Source organism: Oncorhynchus gorbuscha, linkage group LG22 (assembly GCF_021184085.1).
Source record: "Oncorhynchus gorbuscha isolate QuinsamMale2020 ecotype Even-year linkage group LG22, OgorEven_v1.0, whole genome shotgun sequence".
Lineage (NCBI taxonomy): Eukaryota > Metazoa > Chordata > Actinopteri > Salmoniformes > Salmonidae > Oncorhynchus > Oncorhynchus gorbuscha.
The window spans coordinates 31837869-31865555 of NC_060194.1; the positions used below are offsets into that span (position 1 = coordinate 31837869).

General features: G+C 43.0%; 2 protein-coding genes and 1 long non-coding RNA gene across 6 annotated transcripts; 1 reads left to right on the forward strand and 2 right to left on the reverse strand.

Annotated features, from left to right (window-relative positions):
• Positions 1 to 233: 233 nt before the first annotated feature.
• On the reverse strand, positions 234 to 7145 carry fzr1b (fizzy/cell division cycle 20 related 1b). Its single transcript, XM_046320598.1, has 13 exons — positions 6850 to 7145; positions 6316 to 6479; positions 5981 to 6082; positions 5618 to 5809; positions 5423 to 5505; positions 3658 to 3841; positions 3435 to 3500; positions 3161 to 3263; positions 2350 to 2531; positions 1845 to 2078; positions 1451 to 1555; positions 1033 to 1125; positions 234 to 923 (listed from the first exon to the last, which is right to left on the reverse strand). The coding sequence occupies exons 2-13, from the start codon at positions 6388 to 6390 to the stop codon at positions 882 to 884; spliced, it is 1461 nt and encodes a 486-aa protein (XP_046176554.1). The 5' UTR covers positions 6391 to 6479; positions 6850 to 7145; the 3' UTR covers positions 234 to 881.
• Positions 6557 to 21621, forward strand: LOC124009102. 2 transcript variants are annotated; one of them, XR_006834223.1, is made up of 4 exons: positions 6557 to 7196; positions 19563 to 19641; positions 20184 to 20337; positions 20986 to 21621. It is a non-coding gene; the product is annotated as an uncharacterized LOC124009102 (long non-coding RNA). The 2 variants fall into 2 exon arrangements; XR_006834222.1 differs by lacking the exon at positions 6557 to 7196 and adding an exon at positions 11369 to 11583.
• Positions 16920 to 27123, reverse strand: LOC124009100 (cytochrome P450 2J2-like). Of its 3 annotated transcripts, none has more exons than XM_046320596.1 (9): positions 26720 to 27123; positions 21245 to 21407; positions 20994 to 21143; positions 20629 to 20789; positions 20094 to 20282; positions 19491 to 19629; positions 18063 to 18247; positions 17681 to 17822; positions 16920 to 17474 (listed from the first exon to the last, which is right to left on the reverse strand). In XM_046320596.1, exons 1-9 carry the CDS (start codon positions 26894 to 26896, stop codon positions 17296 to 17298), a joined length of 1485 nt encoding a protein of 494 aa, XP_046176552.1. In that variant the 5' UTR covers positions 26897 to 27123; the 3' UTR covers positions 16920 to 17295. The 3 variants fall into 3 exon arrangements, with proteins under 3 accessions (XP_046176552.1, XP_046176550.1, XP_046176553.1); XM_046320594.1 differs by having other exon boundaries at positions 19491 to 19632; positions 26720 to 27122; XM_046320597.1 differs by lacking the exon at positions 21245 to 21407 and having other exon boundaries at positions 19491 to 19632.
• Between the last annotated feature and the right edge of the window lie 564 nt (positions 27124 to 27687).

Consider the following 27687-nt stretch of genomic DNA (forward strand, 5'->3'; position numbering starts at 1 on the left):
AGAGAGCAGTGACAACATTGGGTCATGGTGGGTGATGTGCGTGATACAAACCAACAACTGTTTTGAAGGGTGATACTATCCAATGTATATTTTTAAAGCCAATTTTCACCCAGGTATTTAGTGGGATCTGAGTTATGATCATGTTATAAGCATGTCATGATCATGTTGAGATTGTGTTATAATGATGTTTTAAGAAAGTTGTAGGGATGTTTAGAAAGAAAATAATAAACAGATCTGAGTCTCTGCAGCTGCTCGGGCAGGCTGACTCTTTTGGTGTACTCGTTTATTATCATGACATTCTGTTGGATTCTATGGTAGTTCAGATACATATTATCAAAATATAGAAAGTCCCCAAGCCTCTCTCTCTGTTATGTAGGAAAGGCTGAGAAACGATACACCGTGATGAGAGGACTTTATATATTCAACTATTTTAGATATTATATTAGTGGAGGTATATGTCTAAAGACAGGACTTTTTTCCTGAACATGTGACCTGACCAGTAGAAACTCCAGGCCCTGCTCAGGTCACATGGTCAGATTTTTAAAAAAGTAACTGCTGGCCCTAATGATAATTCTAAAACATCTCAGGACATCCACGACAGAAATATAAGACAGACATTGTACAGAGACAACCAGCCCCTCACTCGAAGGCTGTGTTAGTTTTTAATCAATGACATCACTTTAGTGGGACAGCTGCTCGCAGGCTGGTGGTGGTTGGAGCTGTCCTCGGTAAAAAAGGTGGAATTGATGTGAGGAGTTTGTTCGTAGTGATGGTTGGTGCTGTGGTGCACTGAGTTACAGTGGAGTGGTAAAGGGGGGTTTATTAGGGGTTCAAGGTGATGTCTCCCCGATCCCCTCTACTTTAGTCCTCCTCCCATTTCACTATCGTATCCTGGTAAAGAGATTCAACACTGACTTGGACTCCTGAAGGAAGAACACAACAAGGAAGTTCTTTATTTGACATAATCAAGCAGCAAACCTGTGACTGGCCAAATGAAAAAGAACAATGACAAGATGGGTTTTGTTCACGAACCTTGGTGCAGCGTGTCTTACTGAAAACATTCCAGAAACGCAGAGTCTCGTCTCCCGCCCCCGTCACAATGGCCTCTCCATCTGGTGACACAGCCTTGAGGAGAGGGAACAGAAAGAGTTGAATATCGAGTTTGAGGTTGTACTTTCTACTAGGGTTGCAAAATTCTAGGAACTGTCAAAAAATTCTCTGGTTTTACAGATATCCTGGCTGGAGGGTTCCAGATTTCCTGCTTATTCTGAGAATCATCCAACCAGGATTTCAGGAAAACCAGGGAATTAAATGAAAGTCCCAGGAATTTTGCAACCCTACATTCTACATATGTCATACTGAGGAAGGCGGCAAATTGGTGGTGGTGATGATGATTTGCTGTGTTATTCAACATTACAGACACCCAACTACTCCCCTCCACCAGTCTCACCAGGTAGAGAACTCTGTAGGAGTGTCCCGTCAGCTTGGCCACCTGGTTCAGAGACGGGTACTTCCACACCAGGATCTGGTTCTGAGAGTAGCCATGGGTGCTCACCTGAAACACATGATAAAGTGTACACCCATTCACTACTTATGAACACCGACCTGACTAATATCCTTTACGATCAAAACACTGTCAACTAATACAAGTATTTGTTGGAGCAATTGAGTGTGCAATCCTTACTTCACTATTAAAATATTTATTGCAGCCTAGTGTTCCATGAAAAGTGATGTGCGACGTTTGACTACATAATTCTACTCTGTGATGAAAGAAAATAACTTAGGACCGGATACACAGGAAAGCTGATGCTTCGGGAGCAGGTATTAAGTAAGTAGTGCCTCACCAGCTCATTGGCGTGCTTGGACCAGGCCAGGTTGCAGACCTGGGAGCCTGTGTCAGTGCTCTGCAGGGGCTGGCCTGTCAAGGTGTTCCAGAAGCGTAGACAGCGGTCGGCCGTTCCTCCTCCAGACACCAGCAACCCATGCTGGTGGGGTGACCAGGCGATGGCCTTCACTGCAGCCAGGTGGTCACTGTACTGCTGCATCGGGAGCAGGCTGGAGCTGTTCCACACCAGCAGCTGAGGATAAGGGAGGGTGTGTTCAGAATCACAAATGTTGTTAAAATGTTTCGAAGTAGAGTTACGGATCCCGTTCAGTATTGTAAATGTTGCGACAAGTCGAGATGAACTGAATGCAAAGGGGAGTGGGGGGGGGTGTCGATTCACAGTGTTGAGAGATTATTGGATTATTGGAGAAAATCATGTAGTACCTCCCCGCTGTCTCACTAAGTTTCTCCCTACTGAACAGGAGCCAGTGATGTGAATATGACCCTGAAGTGGTCCTGCTCACCTTGTTGTCGTTGCCCCCAGAGGCCAGGTGCTGGTGATCGGGGGACCACTTGAGGCCACACACCTCCTGCCTGTGGCCCTGGAGCCTCCTCTCAGCGGACGGAGGGGTGCGGACGTCCCTCTGGAGGATCACACGGTCCCTGCTGCCTGAAGACAGCTGTTCTCCATTCCACGCCAGTGCTCCTGGAGAGTGGGACAGAGAGAGTACATTCTCCATGTTACAGTCCCATTCCATCTGGTATTACCTAAGCAATTATGTTTTATTTATTTTTTATCCAATAGACAGGCCGTGTCCAGAATCTGTCTTGCCTACTACTTACTAAAACTACATACTGTCTACTAATTGTACTACATACTAATTAGAACGTACGGTTTAGTAAGAATGTATGCAGTAAGAAAAACAATTAACATACCAGGCTTACCAATACAGAGAATGTCATCTAACGTGCAATTCTGCGTCATTCCTTAATTTTGGTACAGTGTCCCCTATATGACTATTAGCTGTTAATCAACTGTTGTCAAACACACATGGGTCTGAAAATACTATTCTCTTCCTCAATAACATGCAACAAATTCATACGGTACTCAATGAAAATCTAAAGGAGTATGACTTCCTGGCATTTAAAGCATACTTCATTTCTGTAGTACTATAAAACATTCTATAAAACATACCTAATCATCCTTCTATTTATGCAAGTACAGATATCAGACTGTAAAAACTAAGTCCTCTCAAAGAATAGATCTTGTCACACACATACACACGGATACAAAAACATATCAAACCGACACCTAAATCGACATGCATCACTGACCGACACGAGCCGAGTGGCCTTCCAGACTGGTCAGCTTTCTCCCTCCAGCTGCGTCCCAGATCTGAACATAGCCCTTATGGGTTCCCACAGCAACGAGGCTCCCCTGAGAGGATGGACACAACCCAGGCCAGTGAGTGACTAGATGTAAGGTAGATGATACATGTCTTGTTAAGGGTGTCAGTCTTCCTTTATGAACACTAAACGTCCCAGTTTTCCTCATAAAACTATTTATCAACAGAATGATCACAGATATTGAGCAGGGCTGTAAACTCACCCTTTCATTCCAACACACTGATGTCACAGAGTCCCCATCCACTGACAGGTCACACAGTCTTGTCACCTTCAGGGTTAAATACATGGATAGAAAATAAGCAATAATAGAGGTTTGTGTCCTCTTCTCCAGTCTCCCCTGGCCCCTCCCGCACTCTCCCCTGGCCCCTTCCTCACTCTCCCGTGGCCCCTCCGGCACTCTCACTTGGCCCCTCCCTCACTCTCACCTGGCTGGTGCAGGCGCTCCACAGGTACACACAGGCCCCCAGGCCCACAGACAGCAGGTTGCCAGCGGACCAGTCTACCAGGTTGAGGTAGAAGTCATCCTGCAGCTCAGGGGCGTCGAGCACTTTGAAGGGGATCTTGGAGATCTTACGGGCTGGCTTCCGAGGGGAACGAAGGAGCTTGTGACTACACAAACATGGGAGTGAGGGAGGGGTAAGTTCCAGCGATAGAGGTCCATATTTTATAAAAATATTGGTGTGTATTGTATTTTTGCTTTAGCAGACATGTATAGTGGATGGATGTAACATACAGTAACTGTGTAGTGGATGGCTGTAACATACAGTAACTGTATAGTGGATGGGATGTAACATACAGTAACTGTGTAGTGGATGGCTGTAACATACAGTAACTGTATAGTGGATGGGATGTAACATACAGTAACTGTATAGTGGATGGAATGTAACATACAGTAACTGTGTAGTGGATGGCTGTAACATACAGTAACTGTATAGTGGATGGGATGCAACATACAGTAACTGTATAGTGGATGGGATGTAACATACAGTAACTGTATAGTGGATGGGATGTAACATACAGTAACTGTATAGTGGATGGCTGTAACATACAGTAACTGTATAGTGGATGGGATGTAACATACAGTAACTGTATAGTGGATGGGATGTAACATACAGTAACTGTATAGTGGATGGGATGTAACATACAGTAACTGTATAGTGGATGGGGATACAGTAACTGTATAGTGGATGGGATGCAACATACAGTAACTGTATAGTGGATGGGATGTAACATACAGTAACTGTGTAGTGGATGGCTGTAACATACAGTAACTGTATAGTGGATGGGATGTAACATACAGTAACTGTATAGTGGATGGATGTAACATACAGTAACTGTATAGTGGATGGGATGTAACATACAGTAACTGTATAGTGGATGGGATGTAACATACAGTAACTGTATAGTGGATGGGATGTAACATACAGTAACTGTATAGTGGATGGATGTAACATACAGTAACTGTATAGTGGATGGGATGTAACATACAGTAACTGTATAGTGGATGGATGTAACATACAGTAACTGTATAGTGGATGGATGTAACATACAGTAACTGTATAGTGGATGGATGTAACATACAGTAACTGTATAGTGGATGGATGTAACATACAGTAACTGTATAGTGGATGGGATGTAACATACAGTAACTGTATAGTGGATGGATGTAACATACAGTAACTGTATAGTGGACAGATGTAACATACAGTAACTGTATAGTGGATGGATGTAACATACAGTAACTGTGCCTGTATAGTGAATGGAAAACCCAACATCACACTTAAAGCCAGTTACAGCTAGAATCCGTATTTGGTGAAACTTCCCATGTCCGTTTGGGATATTGCAACAACAAAGAAGTTACTTCAAACACCCCCCAACTCGTAGACTGTTGCACGTGGGATAGAACAGCAGAAAATATATATTTTTTACAACGTCCACGCTGCCGGACACTCCTCTCCTCGGGTTCATCAACAAAACAATAACAAAGGGTCTGGGGCCAACAGTTGTGCTGTTTCACCAAATGAAGATTCTTGCTTTAAAGGAACATTTAAAAATCAACTTCATATGCATCATCTTCAGCACCACCATATGTGAAAATGCTGGAGATGATGAATATGAAGTTGAAAAATTGTGAAATGTCCCTTTGAGGCCAGTGGTTGTCACTAGTCCATAGAGTGGACTCATCAGTACCTCTTGTTGCTGAGTGGGGAGAGCGAGTATGGCGAGACTTCATTGCCACTGTCAAAAGGCACTCTCTTAGTGTGGACTGTGTACTATGGAGGAATAATTCAAATCAGAATGTTATTTGTGAGGATAGTTTGCCTCGCTGTATATCGGCGGTTTTGTGCTGGGGCTCGGGGGTTTCTCTCTCTCTCCGTCTCTCACCCTGAAGAGGCTGTGTGTGTCCTGGGAGAAGACGGTGTGACGGCGGTCCTCAGTGTGGAGGTCTGGAACGCTCTCTATCCCCGCCCCCAGCAACTCGTTCCTCAGCAGGGCAGCATATGCCACAGTGTCTTTCCCCGTGTCTGACCCAGCATCCTTCGACCTGTGGTTCTGGTTGGGAGATTGACAGTTCTCCTATGGAGAATGAGCAAGTAAATAAGGGGTTGAAAATGATATTGCCAAAGTTGTGAAAACCAACGCACATGTGTGCAAAACAGACATATCAATGAGTACGTGAGAGAGAGACGGTGGCTGAGAGAGTATATCATTTGTGGTACATGATTGGAGGAAAGGTGTGTTGCTTACGTTGGCATAGTGGAAGTTGATGCACCAGTTGCTTCCAACACGGGTAGGAATGAATCGGTCCCCAGATTTGACACTGAGAGGACTGCAGGTCGTACCTCCAGACTGAAATGGTTAGACAAACAAACCGTGTCAACATGTGCAATAGGCAAAACATTTGATTGAATGCACTACTACACAAAGCTTTTCACTCTCCATACATGACAACCGTCCAGATTGGTTCAAAATGGATTACTTGTTAGTATCTATTCAAACACATCTGTTTCTGTTCTCTCCCCAATCCTCTTGCCGGCAGTTCTGTTTTTAATACCAGAGATACAGCTGATCGCCTTACTCACCTTAGCCTGCTGGCCCTCTGGTAGGTTCTGATGGTTGATTTGCTTCAGCAGCCTTCTCTCATATTCCTGGTCCATTTTACAAGAGCACCACCACTACCAGCAACTCTGTCCAGTCCCCCCCCCCCCCTCCCCCCTCCCCCCTACACGTCACTGGCCTCCCATCCCTGGAGGAAATAAAATGTCAGAGTAGAGGTGTAAGACAGTTATCCTGGTTAGTGGTCAACCACACTACTGACACAAATTAAAAGTAGCAAGGAAAGCTGCCCTGACTGCACACCAGGAAGCTGCACTGATTGACTAGTTAGCTCCTGCAAGAAAGCCAGATTACTAGCCACATTTCGACTGGTAAATTAGAGAATAACTATGGTGACGTTTCAGGGTAAAATAAATATCGTCGCTGTCCAAGAACTCTGCAAAAAAAAAGTGTGCTGATGTCAATCACACCGTTGTCATGGTATCACCCCCCCTACAAACAAACTCTGGCTGCTAGCAGCAATAATCAGCTGACGACAATAAAATAAATGTCTTTCTTACTACTGGTTAGCGCAAGTAAAAAGCAGACGTATCGCCATGTTTATTTCTGGACAGGCCACCCATAGCCTTTAAAATGCCTCAATCGCCCACGAGTTTGTTGACGTTTTCCCAATGACAAGGAAAATTGAAGATTTTTGTCCTGAAGATACCAACACCATTAAATTGCCATCGCAACCACTGAGTCAACGATTTTTAACTAAACCTTGCATTGGTCTATCTGTGACTGAGCTATAAAGATCGCAACTCTTGGGTGTTGTTTATGTCTGAATCAAGATGGCGACGATCAGCTGGACTGCAATAGACGCAGAGCTCAACAGCGACACGTGGCGTATGTTATGAGCACTGAGGTAGGTTATGAGAAATTGTTCATGAAAAGAAAAACATGGGAATGCACACAAAATATTTAAAGTGTGGTAGTCTATTGCAAAAAGTAAACCATCATAATGATTTCACTAAACCAACATATCCTCATCCTGACACCCCCTTCTTTCTCCTGATTTATTTTATTTAACCTTCATCATAGTCAAGGATTTCTGTTTGGTGTAAATGTATTTGTAGTTTTTCAAATTCCCATAGGTTGGGGGCACATTCCCTCAGGGTTTTAGGCAGCTTTATTGCATAAGCAAGAGGAGGCTCAACAAGTGCATGCACAGATTTAGAAAGGAAGCGGTGCATTAATGCCCCCACCCTCGGTGTTCAGACTGGACTCCACTCCCTCTGGGGAGGAGATGTTGAACTTCTGGAGCAGGGTGGTGAAGAAGAGGAAGAGCTCCATCCGGGCCAGTTGTTCCCTCGACACACCCTCTTCCCTAGAGTAACACACATATATTATTATTATTATATTTAAAAACAAGTTCAGTTTTGAGGGCAGCTCTGCTTAGGGTGATTGGTTGGAATTAATATGATTGGTTGGAATGACATGGAATAAGGAAAACTCCAATCTGCATACAAAACGTGCTGCTGTATTCAATGGATTGTGTATATGAGGCCCAGGTCTACGTGTGCAATTGTATCAGCAACATGCATGTATCTTTCAGTGCCTGACTCTTTCCTGGACGCATATTATTAAGACATATTGCTGGACTAAAACACACTTTCAATAGAGACTCTCCATTGAGTGTGGTTTTTAGTCCAGAAGAAGGGTTAATGTATAAGTACCTGCAGCAAAGGGCATGTAAGCCTCCTTCCGCACAAACTTACCATCAGCCACCAGGACGTTTTCAGGTTCGAAGCTGTCTGGCATCTTCCATTCATTCTGATCAACCAATACAGAGGAGGAACACCACCATAGTACCCTTCACACCAAATACAGCAGGACCGTATCATAGTCATCCTCATCATGATCATTAGTATATGGGAAGTTTCTCCCATTCTTCTCTGCAGATCTACTCATGGTCTGTCAGGATGGATGGGTAGCGTCGCTGCACAGCTATTTTCAGGTGTCTCCAGAGATGTTCGATCAGGTTCAAGTCCTGGCTCTAGCTTAGCCACTCAAGAACATTCAGAGACTTGTCCTGAAGCCACTCATGCGTTGTCTTGGCTGTGTGCTTAGGGTCGTTGTCCTGTTGGAAGGTGAACCTTCACCCCAGTCTGAGGTTCTGAGCGCTCTGGAGCAGGTTTTCATCAAGGATCTCTCTGTACTTTGCTCCATTCACCTTTCCCTCAATCCTAAGTAGTCTCCCAGTCCCTGCCGCTGAAAAACATCCCCACAGCATGATGCTGCCACCACCATGCTTCCCCGTAGGGATGGTGCCAGGTTTCCTCCAGACTGGATGCTTGGCATTCCGGCCAAAGAGTTCAATCTTGATTCCATCAGACCAGAGAATCTTGTTTCTCATGGTCTGACAGTCCTTTAGGTGTCCTTTATCAGAGTGACCATTGGGTTCTTGGTCACCTCCCTGACCAAGACCCTTCTCCGGCCAACTCTAGGAAGAGTCTTGGTGGTTCCAAACTTACTCCATTTAAGAATGATGGAGGCCACTGTGTTTGCTCTGACATGCACTGTCAACTCTGGGATCTTATATAGATAGGTCTGTGCCTTTCCAAATCGTGTCCAGTCAGTTGAATTTACCACAGCTGGACTTCAATCAAGTTGTAGAAACAACTTGAAGGATGTTTCCATTGATCAAGGATTAAAAAAACCTGTTTTCACTTTGCCATTATGCGGTATTGTGTGTAGATGGATGAGCAAAAAAATAATTTGATCAATTTTAGAATAAGGCAGTAAAGTAACAAAATGTGAAAAAAGGGAAGGGAAAGGGGGATACCTAGTCAGTTGTACAACTGAATGCCTTCAACTGAAATGTGTTGTCCGCATTTAACCCTTCTGAATCAGAATCGTATAATTGTTGTGCGTTCTCAATGGACATTGTTCATTCGAGTGCGTTCGTAAATTCGCTCTGGCTATCTACGCACTCTCGTCTGAGTGTGCCAGAGTGCAGAATAACTGTTGAATTTACGAACACTCAACACCCTTTGAATATGGCCGGTATCAGTAAACGTCGGCAAAAATCGCTATTAAATTGTTGCCAGCAGCACAGTTAGTCACCAAAGCTCTGGATAACATGAAAACACTCTAACCAGCTATTTTAGCGGCGAGTGAGGTGTTCTCTCATTTGTGTCTGGAAGTAGCTAGCAAGCTAGCAAACTTTAGCCAGTTAGCTTGGATGCTTTACTGCCCTTGTCAAAATGCTTGGATCAACCCTACTCCTCGGTCAAAGCGTCCAGTGTGCGCTCTGAAATTACTAACGGACAATCTTACAACGCTCTGAATTTGAATTTACGAACACCCAGAGCACACTCTGGCACTCCAGATTGAATTTACGAACACACCTGAAGTCGTAAGATGTCTAGCTAGGAATGTTTTATGCTAACAAGCTAGCAAGAGGTTACATAGCAACAGCATCAACTTCCGGTAGACAGGCTAAGCCCTAGTACGCTCAACTGAAAGGATACAGTTCGATTACAGTATACTAAAATGAACTAATATTTTATAGTATATACTCATTAAGTATGTGGTATACAGTATGTTAGTATGGGTATTCAAACACAGCTCATGATTGTAGGTTGGAATGGTTTGCTCAAACTGTATGACCTATCAAAGTTAATGGTAATGAAAATAGACTTTCCATTGGTTCAGTAAAGCCTGTGGCGCACGGCGCCCAGAGTCTCCCACTAGATCCGCTTTCTCTGTGTTGAGGCCAGAAACACACACCATCTTCTCTGGGCCAAAGCTGATATGGAAGACATTTCCATGGATCTATGACACACAGAAAAAAATAGTTCCTTCATGTCTAATTGCTGTTTACTGTATCACGACTAGGTGAAATGTGGTACCTTCAGTGTGGATTTATAGATTCTTTATAAAGTAGTTGATAAAGTACAAGTAACTGCCAAAATAAAATAAACACTTGATTAGATTAAGGATACAAAGTACTGTATATTGATAGCAGGTGCTTCCACACAGGTGTGGTTCCTGAGTTAATTAAGCAATTAACATCCCATCATGCTTAGGGCCAACAACAACACCCGGGGTATCCTCAGATGGGGCCACAGTGTCTCCTGACCCCTCCTGTCTCAGCCTCCAGTATTTATGCTGCAGTAGTTTATGTGTCGGGGGGCTAGGGTCAGTTTGTTATATCTGGAGTACTTCTCATGTCCTATTCGGTGTCCTGTGTGAATTTAAGTGTGCTCTCTCTAATTCTCTCTTTCTTTCTCTCTCTTGGAGAACCTGAGCCCTAGGACCATGCCTCAGTACTACATGACATGATGACTCCTTGCTGTCCCCAGTCCACCTGGCTGTGCTGCTGCTCCAGTTTCAACTGTTCTGCCTTATTATTATTGGACCATGCTGGTCATTTATGAACATTTGAACATCTTGGCCATGTTCTGTTATAATCTCCACCCGGCACAGCCAGAAGAGGACTGGCCACCCCACATAGCCTGGTTCCTCTCTAGGTTTCTTCCTAGGTTTTGGCCTTTCGAGGGAGTTTTTCCTAGCCACCGTGCTTCTACACCTGCATTGCTTGCTGTTTGGGGTTTTAGGCTGGGTTTCTGTACAGCACTTTGAGATATCAGCTGATGTACGAAGGGCTATATAAATACATTTGATTTGAACAACATGATGCGCAAAGAAAATCATTACAGAGATATTTGTTTTCCTTCCATTAATGAGAAAACTCACTGTTTGATCATTTGGCCAGCATGAGCACAAGTCGGTTTATTAAGTTGTGTTGAGTTTGTTTGCCAGCCCGGTTGACAAACCAGTGGATAGATCACTCAGAAGTTGAGACGTGGAACGAGCTTGCTGTTTCTGTGCGTCCCATACTGAGGCAGAATCACTGTACTGCTAAATGCTGGACCGGTTCCAGTTCACGTCGATACAGTGTGATCCATGTGCGCTGTTGGCCAGAGAACTGATCTCTCTGCCTGCCTGCACCCGTCTACCCTGGTCTGTCTCTCCCATTCTTGTACAGGTGCCCTCGTCTCTCTCTCTCCCTGTCTCTCTCTCTCTTTCCCCACCCGGCGCTTTGCTCGCATATATCGCTGACTTTTTATTGATCAGCGGCTGGACTATTTGATTTATGACTTTTAGGGCAATAAACAAACATGCTACCCTTGGCTTTTACAATGTTGCCGATAATTTTAGAGCCCGTTGCACTGTGAAAGAGGAAATATATGATTGTTTCTCCTTCGAGTATTGAGAGAAACCCCACGCTTACTCCGGAAATGCAGGTGAGAACTATGCACATTTCTCCCAAACAATATGGAAGAAATCAGACTCTTGCTCTTACATGTCAGGGCTGTTCTCTTGGTACTTAACCTTGTCTCTGGACTTCACACATCTCCTGAAATATGTGGCGTTAAAGACTCTGGTGACTCTGGATTCTCGTTCAAGTGCTGTCTGTCAATCCAAATGTTGTAACCCTCGATCGAGACTTTATTATCTTGCTGCTTCTATTGTCTGGAAATGTGCAGTCTAACCCAGGTCCTGACATTCTTACCCCTGCCGAATTAAGTATTCAGAGTGGCCTGAAGTTTTTTCAAATTTATGGAAAGAAATCCCCTGGCCCTAATGAATTAGAACCCCTTAACATGTATTTTTAACCTCACGCTTGATGTTAAGGAAATGGAAATCTGCTTTTGTACTGCCTCTCCTGAAAGATGGAGATCCTTCGCTACTTGACAACTATCGACCCATATCAAAATTGTCTGTACTGTCAAAGGTACTTAGTTAGTAGGCAGCTAAAGGCCTACTTCCAAGAAAACAACATCTTAAATGGAATGTAATCAGGTTTTAGGTCTGGCCACAGCACTGTTTCAGGAACATTGAAGGTTTTAAATGACATCCACTGTGCTCTTGATAAGAAGTTACATTGTGTGTCTGTCTTTATTGATTTGTCGAAGGCTTTTGACACCGTCAACCACGCTGTGTTAGTGCAAAAGTGAAAATGTTGTGCAATTACTGGTCATGCTCTAGATTGGTTTATAAATGACCTATCAAATTGTACACAATGTATAATAGTGGATGGTTGTAAATCTGAGTCCATAGAGGTGTGCTCAGGTGTTCCGCAAGGTTGCATATTGGGCCCACTGTTGTTCATTTTGTATATCAACAACATTGGGTATCTTATTGAAACAGCGGATGTTCATTTTTATGCAGATGATACTGTTCATTATTCAAGTGGTAGTAGTTTTTATCTTTAGCTTTAGAAAATGCCCAAAGTGCATTTAACATCACACAACATAATCTGTATGATTTTAAAGCTGGTTCTAAATTCAGGTAAAACAAATGCCAGGCATGTTACTAATCATGTCATTGCTACATTGGCTGGACATACTATAGAGCGAGTTAAAGTGTACAAATATTTGGGTGTGTGGGTTGATGATATGCTGAGCTTCACTGTGCATGTAGAGAACTTGATAAGGAAGCTCAAGCTGAAAATAGGTTTTTATTACCGGCATAAGGCTTGTTTTTCTTTTGAGGCCAGGAAGGAGCTGGTACGATGGACATTACTGGCGGTTTTAGATTTGAGGGATGTTATATATATGCAGGCCTCAACCACTACCCTGAGAGCACTTGATTCAGTGTATCATGCAGCCCCAGGTTCATTACAAATCAAAAGTGTCTAACGCATCATTATGATCTCTACAGCGCTGTTGGCTGGTCGTCATTGACCTTGCGTAGGCTTAAACACTGGTATACACTGATTTTTAAGGCCATATTGGGTAAAAATGCCATTTTATCTCTGTTCTTTTTTAGTCAGGTGGTAAATAAATATCAATTACGGTCCAACTCTTATTTGCTTCTAACAGTACCAAAAATTAGAACAGGTCATGATAGAAATAGTTTTAGTAACTTAGCTCCGTGGTCCTGGAATTCTCTCCTGAACATTTTCAAATTTGATGATCTAGTTTCGTTGGTGGAGTTTAAACACTTGATCAATGTATATATCATAGAAGAGTGCAATTGTTTTTAGGCCAGCTGTTTTTAGTCAAGACTTTCGTGTTTTTAACGTTAAATGTTTTGTCGTACTGTATGTGTGTTTATAGTTTTGTTTAATGTTGTGTTGGTGTATGTAAGTTGTTTTGTCTGAAACATTGTCCCCCCTGCTGCTATCTTGGAAAAGAGATTGTATCTCAATGAGAAAAACCTGTATCATTTTTTTTAAGTATAAAAAAAGCCCAGTTGCCCATTATTTTGGCCCTCATGACTAGAAGAAGATATCTCAGTGACTTTGAAAGAGGGGTCTGAAAGGAGCATAGTGGTTTTAAAGTGTGTGTGTGTCTCAGTCACTCTGTTTTGGTGGGAGAGAGATCTCAACCCCATTGAACACTTATGGGAGATTCTGGAGCGGTGCCTGAGACAGCGTTTTCCACCACCATCAACAACAAATTATGGAATTTGTTGTGTAAGAATAGTGACGCATCCCTCCAATAGAGTTCCAGACACTTGTAGAATCTATGCCAAGGCACATTGGAGCTGTTCTGGAGGCTTGTGCTGGCCCAACACCCTATTAAGACACTTTATGTTGGTTCTATAAGGTATTCTGAGTTTCGATGCCAGCTTCCCCGCATAGGGCGACCTGCCATCAAAGCATCTGGCTCTCAGGATAATCCCCCAGAGATGAGGCCCTTCCCCAAACTATTTGAATAAATGTTGATACTTGCCTTTTGTCTCTGTTGTTCATTCAGTTAGCCTGTCCTCAATTGAAATGCTTTCCTCACCTAGTCATTGTGTTCACAGTATCTCTCATTTGATTTTTTTAACTAATAAAAAGCTCTTGAAAGGGTAAACACCTTCTCACCTTGTATAGATATATGTGAGGGTGTTTAGCATCCTTATCAAATAAATTGCCCACAAGAGGCATAGATTGTGGTCCTGGAGGAAAGTTGGCGGGCTTCCTGTTCTTTAGGTAGTCAGTGACCAGAAAGAAGATGCAGAGGAACACCAGTATATCCTAAATGCCCAGTCCCTCCAACACAGACTGGAGTAACATGGTGAGGGCGGCTTAAAAACAGAAGGAAGATCAAGGTTAAAGTCAAATCCTTGGGAAAAAATGTAAACCGCAAGGTTATGCTTTTTAAAAGAATAAACTGTCCCTCGAGTGAGCCTCTTTCCCACTTACAGATTCCTCAATGACTGCTGGGGTCGGTGGATTCAAAACTCCACTATCAAACTGATTGGAGGGAGAGAAACCGATAAAGAGCCATACAAAAGAATCCCATGGGATTGTTCAGTGATGGCCAAAGTCCAGAGCACCTGTATTTGTGGAGCCCCATTCTGGTGCCGTCTGAATAGCTGAAGTGATCACATGAGATGAACTAGCATGAAATGTAAATAAAACATACATTTGTTCTGTTGTACAGAATTGTGACTTTAATCAAACAATGCTGTAAGACTAGATCTTTTCAAAATGCTAGAAGGGTTACGTTCAAAGTGCAAATTACTTAAACCAGGGGCGCAGCTTTGGTTTTAGAAGTGGGGGGGACATAACTTTTTTTTACATTTTCTATCCAGTCAGATAAACACTCCAAAAAGTCTATCCGACCGCTCGGAGGCATCCGCATGGTCCTAAAAAACACAGTTGCCTCGTTTTGTATCACATTCCAATGATAAAACTGGGGGGACAAAAATGTAATTTCAGAATATGGGCACATTGAAGCTGTTCCCAGTGAAATGTGCGCTCCTGAATTAAACTATTAAAGGCCCAGTGCAGTCAATAATGTGATTTCCATGTGTTTATATGCACTGCTCAAAAAATAAAGGGAACACTAAAATAACACATCCTAGATCTGAATGAATGAAATATTCTTATTAAATACTTTTTTTCTTTACATAGTTGAATGTGCTGACAACAAAATCACACAAAAATGATAATTGGAAATCAAATTTATCAACCCATGGAGGTCTGGATTTGGAGTCACACTCAAAATTAAAGTGGAAAACCACACTACAGGTTGATCCAACTTTGATGTAATGTCCTTAAAACAAGTCCAAATGAGGCTCAGTAGTGTGTGTGGCCTCCACGTGCCTGAATGACCTCCCTACAATGCCTGGGCATGCTCCTGATGAGGTGACAGATGGTCTCCTGAGGGATCTCCTCCCAGACCTGGACTAAAGCATCCGCCAACTCCTGGACAGTCTGTGGTGCAACGTGGCATTGGTGGATGGAGCGAGACACGATGTCCCAGATGTGCTCAGTTGGATTCAGGTCTGGGGAATGGGCGGGCCTGTCCATTGCAGGAACTGCTGACACACTCCAGCCACATGAGGTCTAGCATTGTCTTGCATTAGGAGGAACCCAGGGCCAACTGCACCAGCATATGGTCTCACAAGGGTTCAGAGGATCTATTATCGGTACCTAATGGCAGTCAGGCTACCTCTGGCGAGCACATGGAGGGCTGTGCGGCCCCCCAAAGAAATGCCACCCCACACCATGACTGACCCACCGCCAAACCGGTCATGCTGGAGGATGTTGCAGGCAGCAGAACGTTCTCCACTGCGTCTCCAGACTGTCACATCTGTCACGTGCTCAGTGTGAACCTGCTTTCATCTGTGAAGAGCACAGGGCGCCAGTGGCGAATTTGCCAATCTTGGTGTTCTCTGGCAAATGCCAAACGTCCTGCACGGTGTTGGGCTGTAAGCACAACCCCCACCTGTGGACGTCGGGCCCTCATACCACCCTCACGGAGTCTGTTTCTGACCGTTTGAGCAGACACATGCACATTTGTGGTCTGCTGGAGGTCATTTTGCAGGGCTCTGGCAGTGCTCCTCCTGCTCCTCCTTGCACAAATGCGGAGGTAGCAGTCCTGCTGCTGGGTTGTTTCCCTCCTACGGCCTCCTCCACGTCTCCGGATGTACTGGCCTGTCTCCTGGTAGCGCCTCCATGCTCTGGACACTACGCTGACAGACACAGCAAACCTTCTTGCCACAGCTCGCATTGATGTGCCATCCTGGATGAGCTGCACTACCTGAGCCACTTGTGTGGGTTGCAGACTCCGTCTCATGCTACCACTAGAGTGAAAGCATGGCCAGCATTCAAAAGTGACCAAAACATCAGCCAGGAAGCATAGGAACTGAGAAGTAAGTGGTCTGTGGTTATCACCTGCAGAATCACTCCTTTATTGGGGGTGTCTTGCTAATTGCCTATAATTTCCACCTGTTGTCTATTCCATTTGCACAACAGCATGTGAAATTTATTGTCAATCAGTGTTGCTTCCTAAGTGGACAGTTTGATTTCACAGAGGTGTGATTGACTTGGAGTTACATTGTGTTGTTTAAGTGTTCCCTTTATTTTTTTGAGCAGTGTATATATAGGTTGGGATGATATTGTGAAAACGATGATAATGCCCTTTTAGTGTGAGAGCTGTTTGAAAAGACCACCTGAAATTTCAACCTGTTTTGGTGGGAGAGAGTTTTGGCTTTCCATGGTGAAATCACCATTCAGTAAATTAGTTAATAGACTAATAAGAAAGAGTTCCAAACCTCTCCCAATAACAGCTAAATTCTTGCTTGAGAAATTGCTATTTACTAAGAAGCTATTTTTGTTTATTTTTGACCATTTTAATTGAAAACAATCACAGTAAGGTACTTCATTGTTACCCAGAAATAATTAGATATTGAGATAAAAATGGCTGCATTGGACCTTTACGAAAGGGGGGACACTGTACATATCATACTGTGTATGCATTATGTTAAGCATGCAGACAGTGCTCAGTAATTCAGTATATCATACAATCTGCCGTTGTGCCCTTGACCTGAATCTTCTCCAGTGGCGCAGCACCATGGCTGACCCTGTGCTTCCAAACCCTCGAGGGGGTGTGTTTGACTTGGGAGCGGGTAGGGTTAAAAGCAAAAAGATAGATTTCCATATGGACTGTAGGAAAATGGACAATAAAATGTATTCCTCTTTTCCAAAACGGAACTATAATGGTGGTGAACCATCACCATGTGGATGCACAGATAGTGAAGGGTTTAGGGGACTGGATGGCCACTCCCTGGGGCTCCAGGCTTGGTGGTTCCTCTCCAGGGGATGTAGAGATGGTGAACCTCTGGAGGAGGGAGGTGAAAAAGAGGAAGAGCTCCATGCGGGCCAGCGACTGCCCCAGACAAGCCCTCTTTCCTAGGCGCAGAGAGAGGGAGAGAAACAGGTATACGCAGGGTACAGGGACAGAGTTATTATTACTGTTACTGTGTCACATAACACAGGCTTTGTAGGCAGGCTGTTTTTTTTTCATTTTGTGAAAGCTAGAATAGAGTTAGTTGAGCTACATTGTATGTGGGTGGAATTTAGGGCAAGAGCGGATGAAATTGAATCTAGGGACCGACCTGCAGAAAATGGGAAAAAAGCCTCCCTTTTCCGGAAGTGACCATGCACATCTAGGAAATGTTGTGGGTTGAAGTGGTCTGCTGTCTCCCATTCTGTCTGGTCACGTAACACTGAGGAGAGGTTGACTATCACTTTAGTGCCCTATGGAGGGGATGATGAGAAAGCATGCTTGAAATAACCTTTTAAAACCATAGAACTTCAAACAAAAATATAAACATCACTTCCATGGGATGGTATTTTCCATAATGTAACTGAACATTCACCAGAGCTCTCACATTAAAACAGCACTAAAGAAAGTGTGGAAGTTCAGGACAAATGAGCATATCTTCTAACTTCCCCCCAGAGAAATGAATTGCGGTGAAACTGTACAGTCTGTCTCACCTTGGGTATGAAATATCCCCCCATGGTAGCATCTTTGCTTGACATCCTGATATTGAGAGGCAGTATGTTGGCCATTCTCTGTGTCTCGTGGATCACAGCGTCTGTGTAGGGCATGCTCACCCTATCAGCAAGGCAGGGCTGGCGAGACTGGCCAATCACACTTTTGATCTCCTCCTGGACATTCTCTGGGAAGATGAAGAGGGATTCAAATGGCTTAGAACTCAGTTATGACTCAACTTAGTTTTGTTGATGTGCTGTTTGGTCAGAAACTGGTTGTTTGTTGGTTGGCTGTAGCTGCTTAGTTATTCAGAGGCTGTTTGTAGGTTGGTTAAGAATTGGATATACTGTATACAGTGAACTCTAAAAGTATTGGGACAGAGATAATTATTTATTTTTTTCAGCTCTGTATTGGATTTGATACAATGAGGTTATAGCTCAGACTGTCAGCTTTAATTTGAGGGTATTTTTATCCATATCGGGTGAACTGTTTAGAAATTACAACACTTTTTGCACATAGTCCCCCCAGTTTGGGGGACCAAAAGTATTAGGATAGATTCACTTGTGTATTAAAGTAGTAAGAAGTAAAGTATTTAGTCTCAAATTCCTAGCACGCAATGACTACATCAAGATTGTCACTACAAATTTGTTGGATGCATTTGCTGTTTGTTTTGGTTGTGTTTCATATTATTTTGTGCCCAATAGAAATTAATGGTAAATAACATGTCATTTTGGAGTCCCTTTTATTGTAAATAAGAATAGAATGTTTCTAAACAATTCTACATTCATGTGGATGCTACCATGATTACAGATAATCCTCAATGAAACTTGAATAATGATGAGTGAGAAAGTTACAGACCCACAAATACCATATCCCCCCCACACACACACACACACACATACACATGCTAGCCTCCCCTGTTATTGCAATGGTGAGAGGTTAGCATGTCTTGGGGGTATGATATTTGTGAGTCTAACTTTATCATCATTATTAGAAATATAAATTAATTGACCAATTATTTCTATTGGGCAAAAAAATAATCTGAAACACAACCAAAACAAACAGCAAATGGATCAAACACATTTGTAGAGTCACAAGCTTGATGTAGTTATTGCGTGCTATGAATATGGGACTAAATACTTTACTTTTTACTATTTTAATACACATAAGTGAATTTCTCCCAATACTTTTGGTCCTCTAAAATGGGGGGACTATGTATGAAGAGTGTTGTAATTTCTAAACCGTTAACCCGATATGGATGAAAATACTATAAAATGAAAGCTGACAGTCTGCACTTTAACCTCATAGCAATTGTACTGTTTCAAATCCAAAGTGCTGGAGTTCAGAGCCAAAACAACAACAAAAAATTGTCATTATCTCAACTTTTGGAGCTCACTGTATGACTCTAGTCTATAGAGCACTATACCTACCCTGAACATCAGGGTACTTCACCATGTAGAGCAGAGCCCAATGTAAAGTGTTGGTCATGGTCTCTGTTCCAGCCTCAAACAAGTCCAGACTGCAGTACACCAAGTTCTCTGAGTGGAACCCAGCCTCGATGTCCCTCTTCTTCTGAAAGAGGTATTATCAAATACAAGGACAGGATGAAACATTACTAGCAACTGTCTCAGATGTTGTACCTAAAAGGCCCATGGCAGTAGTCAAAAGCTTTTATGACTGTTGAGACTGTTAAAGATGGCAAGTCAATATTTAAGTTAATTTCATGACTGAACATGTTGCACAGGCAATAAAAGTGACAATATACTGTACATACACAGACAAACAAACTGATATACAATATACTGTACATACACAGACAAACCAACTGATATACAATATACTGTACATACACAGACAAACAAACTGATATACAATATACTGTACATACACAGACAAACAAACTGATATACAATATACTGTACATACACAGACAAACAAACTGATATACAATATACTGTACATACACAGACAAACAAACTGATATACAATATACTGTACATACACAGACAAACAAACTGATATACAAGCATCACCTTGTCTATTTCTCCGATGTAGGAGTCAATGTAGTCCCGGTGATCAAAGGGATCCCAGTCCTTCTTATGTTTCTCTATTTCTTTTCTCAGGAATGACACAATCTTTGCATAGTTGGAAAGAATTGTCACATGGGGACCAGAACGCAGCCCAGGCAAACGCTTGAACAGCCATGGAAATACATCATACAGCTAAGAGAAAAAGGGGACATAATTATATATCCTGAAGTTGTGCTTCAAAGAAAATGTAAGATGTATACTAGGGGCTAATGAGAAGGTATGGTGTATGGTGAACACAACTAATATGTGTATCACTTTACTGAGCTGCATATAGCAGAGGAGGCTGGTGGGAGAAACAATAGGAGGACTGGCTCATTGTAATGTTTGGAATGGAATCAATGGAGCGGAGTCAAACAAGTTGTTTCCATGTGTTTGATGTGTTTGGTACCATTCCATTTATTCCATTCTATGCATTACAATGAACCCATCCTCCTCCTATAGCATTGTTGTGTCATCTCATCCGCACAGGGGAACCCACCTGAACCAGAGGGTTGCCTATCAATAGCATGGACTCCTGGCTCAGTCGCAGACGGTTCTGGAAGTCTGTAGCGTTGTAGTCAAATCGCTTTCCAAACACCAAGAATCCAATGCCGTTTGCAGCAGCACTGTTAATTATGAGTTGGGGGTTGAAGGGCCCTCCTGTTGGGTTAAATTTAAGTACTGTTCTTAAGTAGACACAATGTTACCTTTGTATTACATAGAACTTGAAATGCACAATGTACAGTTACTAGAATAAGGAAAATGCACTGAAGACTCTTCATTTGTATTCTAAAGTCAAAACCAGAAATCTTATTTGAATGTTTTTCACTGTAAATTGTGATTGGTTTGTTTACAGCAGCTCACCCATTTCCTGTTGGAAGGCCTGACACAGGAAGTTACACTCCTGCTGCACATGAAGCTCCAGGGTTCTCTTCCCCTCACCAACGTGTTTTAGGTGGGCCACCGAGAACTGCCGCTGCCTCCTCCATCTGTATCCATTACTTACAGAGATTCCTTTTGAAATAGAGTTTCATGGTTACTTGAAAATAATTTTAATTAAACAGTAACAATGGTGAGTGAAATTATATTAAGAAAATGTAAATAGCAGATTTTACCACAGTCTTTGAAAACATCACTAAAGAGAGGAGATGCAGGTCGGTCTAAAAAGTTATCTCCCTGAGTCATCAAAACATCCTTCACCATCTTGTACCCAGACACAAACACCACCTTCTCCGCACCCCACCGAAGGCTGAAAATATTGCCGAACTGTTCAGCAACCTAAAAACAATCGTAGACAAACTTAAAGAAAGATCTTTGTATCAAGCAACAAAACATTATTTGCATAAATTGATCGCCCTTGAATTATTTGATGCTGTATGTAGAGTACCAGTCAAAAATTTGGACACAAAAATCTCAAATTCGACCAAAGGACAGATTTCCACCGGTCTAATGTCCATTGCTCGTGTTTCTTGGCCCAAGCAAGTCTCTTGTTTTTATTGGGGTCCTTTAGTAGTGGTTTCTTTGCAGCAATTTGACCATGAAGGCCTGATTCCTGCAGTCTCCTCTGAACAGTTGACATTGAGATGTGTCTGTTACTTAAACTCTGTGAAGCATTTATTTGGGCTGCAATTTCTGAGGCTGGTAACTGTAATGAACTTATCCTCTGCAGCAGAGGTAACTCTGGCTCTTCCATTCCTGTGGCGGTCCTCATGAGAGCCAGTTTCATCATATCGCTTGATGGGTTTTGCGACTGCACTTAAAGAAACTTTCAAAGTTCTGGAAATGACTGACTGACTGATTGACTGACCTTAAAGTAATGATAGACTGTCGTTTCTCTTTGCTTATTTGAGCTGTTCTTGTCATAATATGGACTTGGTCTTCTACCAAATAGGGCTTTTTTCTGTACACCACCCCTACCTTGTCACAACACAACTGATTGGCTCAAACGCATTAAGAAGAAAATAAATTCCACAAATTAACTTTTAACAAGGCACACCTGTTAATTGAAATGCATTCCAGGTGACTACCTCATGAAGCTGGTTGAGAGAATGCCAAGAGTGTGCAAAGCTGTCATCAAGTCAAAGGATGGCTACTTTGAAGAATCTCAAATACAGTTGAAGTCGGAAGTTTACTGTCAGAAGGTGTGTGTAGCTGGTGCATGAAGTCAGGCGCAAGAGAGCAAAATGAGTGAGCAACGTACTTTACTTAAAAAATAAAGGCACAAGTTAAAGAAATACACTTGACCAATAACCAACTATAAATATTACGCACGGGTGAACACAGCACCCGTCAAAAAACCAGCCATCATAACCAAACTGAAAATAATCAGGCACAACAAACATGGGGGAAACAGAGGGTTGAATACATGTAATGGGATAATGAAAACAAGGTGTGTAGAAAATAAAGACAAAACATATGGAAAATGAAAGCTGGCTCAGCGATGGCTAGGAGACCGGTGACATCGACCGCCGAACGACGCCCGTACAAGGAGAGGGACCGACCTCGGCGGAAGTCGTGACATTTACATACATTTAGGTTGGAGTCATTAAAACTTGTTTTTCAACCACTACACAAATGTCTTGTTAACAAACTATAGTTTTGGCAAGTCAGTTAGGACATCTACTTTGTGCATGACACAAGTCATTTTTCCAACAATTGTTTTCAGACAGATTATTTTACTTATAATTCACTGTATCACAATTCCAGTAGGTCAGAAGTTTATATACACTAAGTTGACTGTGCCTTTAAACAGCTTGGGAAATTCCAGAAAATTATGTCATGGCTTTAGAAGCTTCTGATAAGGCTAATTGACATCATTTGAGTCAATTGGAGGCGTACCTGTGGATGTATTTCAAGGCCTACCTTCAAACACAATGCCTCTTTGCTTGACATCATGGGAAAATCTAAAGAAATCAGCCAAGACATCAGAAAGGCAATTGTAGACCTCCACAAGTCTGGTTCATCTTTGGGAGCAATTTCCAAATGTCTGAAGGCACCAAGTTCATCTGTACAAACAATAGTACGCAAGAATAAACATCATGGGACCACGAAGCCGTCATACCTCTCAGGAAGGAGACGCGTTCTGTCTCCTAGAGATAAATGTACTTTGGTGCGAAAAGTGCAAATCAATCCAAGAACAAAAGCAAAGGACCTTGTGAAGATGCTGGAGGAAACCGATACAAAAGTATCTATATCCACAGTAAAACGAGTCCTATATCGACATTACCTGAAAGGCCGCTCAGCAAGGAAGAAGCCACTGCTCCATAAAAATCCAGAATACTGTTTGCAACTGCACATGTGGACAAAGATCATACTTTTTGGAGAAATGTCCTCTGGTCTGATGAAACAAAAATAGAACTGTTTGGCCATAATGACCATCGTTATGTTTAGAGGAAAAAGGGGGAAGCTTGCAAGCCGAAGAACACCATCCTAACCGTGAAGCACAGGGGTGGCAGCAACATGTTGTGCGTGTGCTTTGCTGCAGGAGGGACTGGTGCACTTCACAAAATAGATGGCATCATGAGGTGGAAAATTATGTGGATATATTGAAACAACATCTCAAGACATCAGTCAGGAAGTTAAAGCTTGGTTGCAAATGGGTCTTCCAAACGGACAATGACCCCAAGCATACTTCCAAAGTTGTGGCAAAATGGCTTAAGGACAATAAATTCACGGTATTGGAGTGGCCATCACAAAGCCCTGACTTCAATCCTATAGAAAACTTGTGGGCAGAACTGAAAAAGCATGTGAGAGCAAGGAGGCCTACAAACCTGACTCAGTTACACCAGCTCTGTCAGGAGGAATGGGCCAAAATTCACCCAACTTATTGTGGGGAGCTTGTGGAAGGCTACTCGAAATGTTAAACAATTTAAAGGCAATGTTACCAAAGACTAATTTAGTGTATGTAAACTTCTGACCCACTAGGAATGTGATGAAAGAAATAAAAGCTGAAATAAATCATTCTCTCTACTATTATTCTGACATTTCACATTCTTAAAATAAAGTGGTGATCCTAACTGACCTAAGACAGGGAATTCATTTTTACTTGGATTAAATGTCAGGAATTGTGAAAAATGTAAACTGTTTAAATGTTTTTTAAAAATCATGTTTAAATGTAAACTCAGCAAAAAAAGAAAAGTCCCTTTTTCAGGACCCTGTCTTTCAAAGATAATTCTTAAAAATCCAAATAACTTCACAGATCTTCATTGTAACAGGTTTAAACACTGTTTCCCATGCTTGTTCAATGAACCATAAACAATTAATGAACATGCAACTGTGGAATGGTCGTTAAGACACTAACAGCTTACAGACGGTAGGCAATTAAGGTCACAGTTATGAAAACTTAGGACACTAAAGAGGCCTTTCTACTGACTCAGAAAAACACCAAAAGAAAGATGCCCAGGGTCCCTGCTCATCTGCGTGAACGTGCCTTAGGCATGCTGCAAGGAGTCAATGAGGACTGCAGATGTGGCCAGGGCAATAAATTGCAATGTCCGCACTAAGACAGCACTACAGCGTGACAGGACGGACAGCTGGCCGTCCTCGCAGTGGCAGACCACTTGTAACAACACCTGCAGAGGATCGGTACATTCATACATCCGGGTAATGGTCAGATTCACGTTTATAGTTGAAGGAATAAGCGTTACACCGAGGTCTGTACTCTGTAGCGGGATCGATTTGGAGGTGGAGGGTCCGTCATGGTCTGGGGCGGTGTGTCACAGCATCATCGAACTGAACTTGTTGCCATTGCAGGCAATCTCAACGCTGTGCGTTACAGGGAAGACATCCTCCTCCCTCATGTGGTACCCTTCCTGCAGGCTCATCCTGACATGACCCTCCAGCATGACAATGCCACCTGCCATACTGCTCGTTCTGTGCGTGATTTCCTGCAAGACAGGGATGTCAGTGTTCTGCCATAGCCGGCGAAGAGCCCGGATCTCAAACCCATTGAGCACATCTGGGACCTGTTGGATCGGAGGATGAGGGCTAGGGCCAGTCCCTCCAGAAATGTTCAGAAACTTGCAGGTGCCTAGGTGGAAGAGTGGAGTAACATCTCACAGCAAACACTGGCAAATCTGGTGCAGTCCATGAGGAGGAGATTCACTGCAGTACCTAATGCAGCTGGTGGCCACACCGGATGCTGACTGTTACTTTTGATTTTGACCCCCCTTTGTTCAGGGACACATTATTCCATTTCCGTTAGGCACATGCCTGTGGAACTTGTTCAGCTTATGTCTCAGTTGTTGAATCTTGTTATGTTTATACAAATATTTACACATATTTAGTTTGCTGAAAATAAACACAGTTGACAGTGAGAGGACATTTCTTTTTTTGCTGAGTTTATTTGGCTAAGGTGTTTGTAAACTTCTGACTTCAACTGTATAAAATATATTTTGATTTGTTTAACACTTTTTTGGTTACTACATGATTACATGTGTTATTTCATAGTGTTGATGTCTTCACTATTAGGTCTTATGATTGAGTGTTGTCTGGCCCAGGAGTGTGAAGGTGAATGGAAAGGCGCTGGAGCAACAAACCGCCCTTGCTGTCCCTGCATGGCCTGTTCCCCACTCTCCACTGGGATTCTCTGCCTCTAACCCTATTACAGGGGCTGAGTCACTGGCTTACTGGTGCTCTTCCATGCCGTCCCTAGGAGGGGTGTGTCACTTGAGTGGGTTGAGTCACTGACGTGATCTTCTTGTCTGAGTTGGCAACCCCCTTGGGTTGTGCTGTGGGGGAGATCTTCGTGGGCTATACTTGGCCTTGTCTCAGGATGGTAAATTGATGGTTGAAGATATCCCTCTGGTGATGTGGGGGTTGTGCTTTGGCAAAGTGGCTGGGGTTATATCCTGCCTGTTTGGCCCTGTCTGGGGGTATAGTCGGCCGGGCCACAGAGTCTCCTGAATACTGAGCCTCCAGTATTTATGCTGCAGTAGTTTGTGTCGGGGGGCTAGGGTCAGTCTTACACCTCGAGTATTTATCCTGTCTTATCCAGTGCCCTGTGGGAATTTAAGTATGCTCTCTAATTCTCTCTCTCTCTCTTTCTCTCTTTCTTTCTCTCTCTCGGAGGACCTGAGCTTGAGGACCATGCCTCATGACTACCTGGCCTAATAACTCCTTGCTGTCCCCAGTCCACTTAGCCGTGCTGCTGCTCCAGTTTCAACTGTTCTGCCTGCGGCTATGGAACACTGACCTGTTCACCGGACGTGCTACCTGTCCCAGACCTGCTGTTTTCAACTCTCTAGAGACAGCAGGAGTGGTAGAGATACTCTGAATGATCGGCTATGAAAAGCCAACTGACATTTAGTCCTGAGGTGCTGACCTGTTGCACCCTCTACAACCACTGTGACTATTATTATTTGACCCTGCTGGTCACCTATGAACATTTGAACATCTTGGCCATGTTCTGTTATAATCTCCACCTGGCACAGCCAGAAGAGGACTGGACTATTCTACAATGTAGAAAATAGTAAAAAGAAAGAAACACCCTGGAAGGAGTAGATGTGTCCAAACTTTTGACTGGTACTGTATATGTCATTACTGTAAGGCCTAAAGGTAGAAATCTTTCTAATATAGTAGCTAAGTGTTACCTTGTCCATGTCCTGGTAGCCAAACCCAATGAAGATATTTCCCAGGAAAGGTAGAGGCCATGGTCCAGGAGGGAACTCAGGTGGGTTTCTGTGCTTCAGGAAGTCCACCAGCAGTAGGAACAGAAATATCACAAGCAGGCAGATCTTCAGGTCCAGACAATCCAGAGATAGTAGCATGGTAGGAGGCAGCTACAGCAGGACTGTGACAGACACTAGGAGGCTGTTGGACATTGGCAGCATGCTCCTTCCAAAGTTCACCTCCGTTTAAATTCTCTCAAGCCAGAGTTTTTTTTGCTATTCATATCAAATCCTAAATTAAGTTACAGATTTATGATATTTGATGTCTCTCTCTCTCTCTCTCTCTCTCTCTCTCTCTCTCTCTCTCTCTCTCTCTCTCTCTCTCTCTCTCTCTCTCACACTCTCTCACACTCTCTCTCTCTCTCTCTCTCTCTCTCTCTCTCTCTCTCTCTCTCTCTCTCTCTCTCTCTCTCTCTCTCCGTAATTAAATATTTGCTTGTGCTACTCCCCTCCCCCTCTTTATTTTTTCTCTATTTCTCCCTCTTATTTTATTTATTCTGTCTCTGTCCTTTTCCTCAGTAGTTTGTTGCCAACTATTCAGGAGTTCAAACCCTTATGTAAGAGCTGCAGAACAAACAGCCAGCGACACTGAAACGGGAACAGCCAGCAACATCGAACAGGAATGGCAGAAAAAGGAGGGAAAGTAAGGAGGAAAAGAGGAAGTGGGAAAAGTTCAATTAGCAAAGATTATTTTTGATTTCTTTCAATGGGTGCACTACAGAAACACATACAATAGTATACATTCTGTACTTGTCTGGTTCCTCTATACGTTGGAAGATTTTCAAGTTTTGGGCCCATGGAGTTTTATGGCCAATTTCACAAAGTTCTGTTGAAGAGGCACCTACCTATGCATTTTCAAATCCTACCACTTGGTGGCACTCTATCTCTAG

Bases quoted from the DNA above. Each gene is read 5' to 3' on its own strand.
- fzr1b (XM_046320598.1), bottom strand. From the start codon at position 6,390: ATGGACCAGGAATATGAGAGAAGGCTGCTGAAGCAAATCAACCATCAG. The intron at 5,506-5,617 runs GTGAGAGACGGA...ATTCCTCCATAG, and splicing joins ACACACACAGCCTCTTCAGG to TACACAGTCCACACTAAGAG. The intron at 3,842-5,422 runs GTACTGATGAGT...ATGTTTGTGTAG, and splicing joins TCCCCACTCAGCAACAAGAG to TCACAAGCTCCTTCGTTCCC.
- LOC124009100 (XM_046320594.1), bottom strand. From the start codon at position 26,896: ATGCTACTATCTCTGGATTGTCTGGACCTGAAGATCTGCCTGCTTGTG. The intron at 21,144-21,244 runs GTAAAATCTGCT...CTATTTCAAAAG, and splicing joins TGATGTTTTCAAAGACTGTG to GAATCTCTGTAAGTAATGGA. The intron at 19,633-20,093 runs GTGATGCTTGTA...TACCTCTTTCAG, and splicing joins ACATCGGAGAAATAGACAAG to AAGAAGAGGGACATCGAGGC.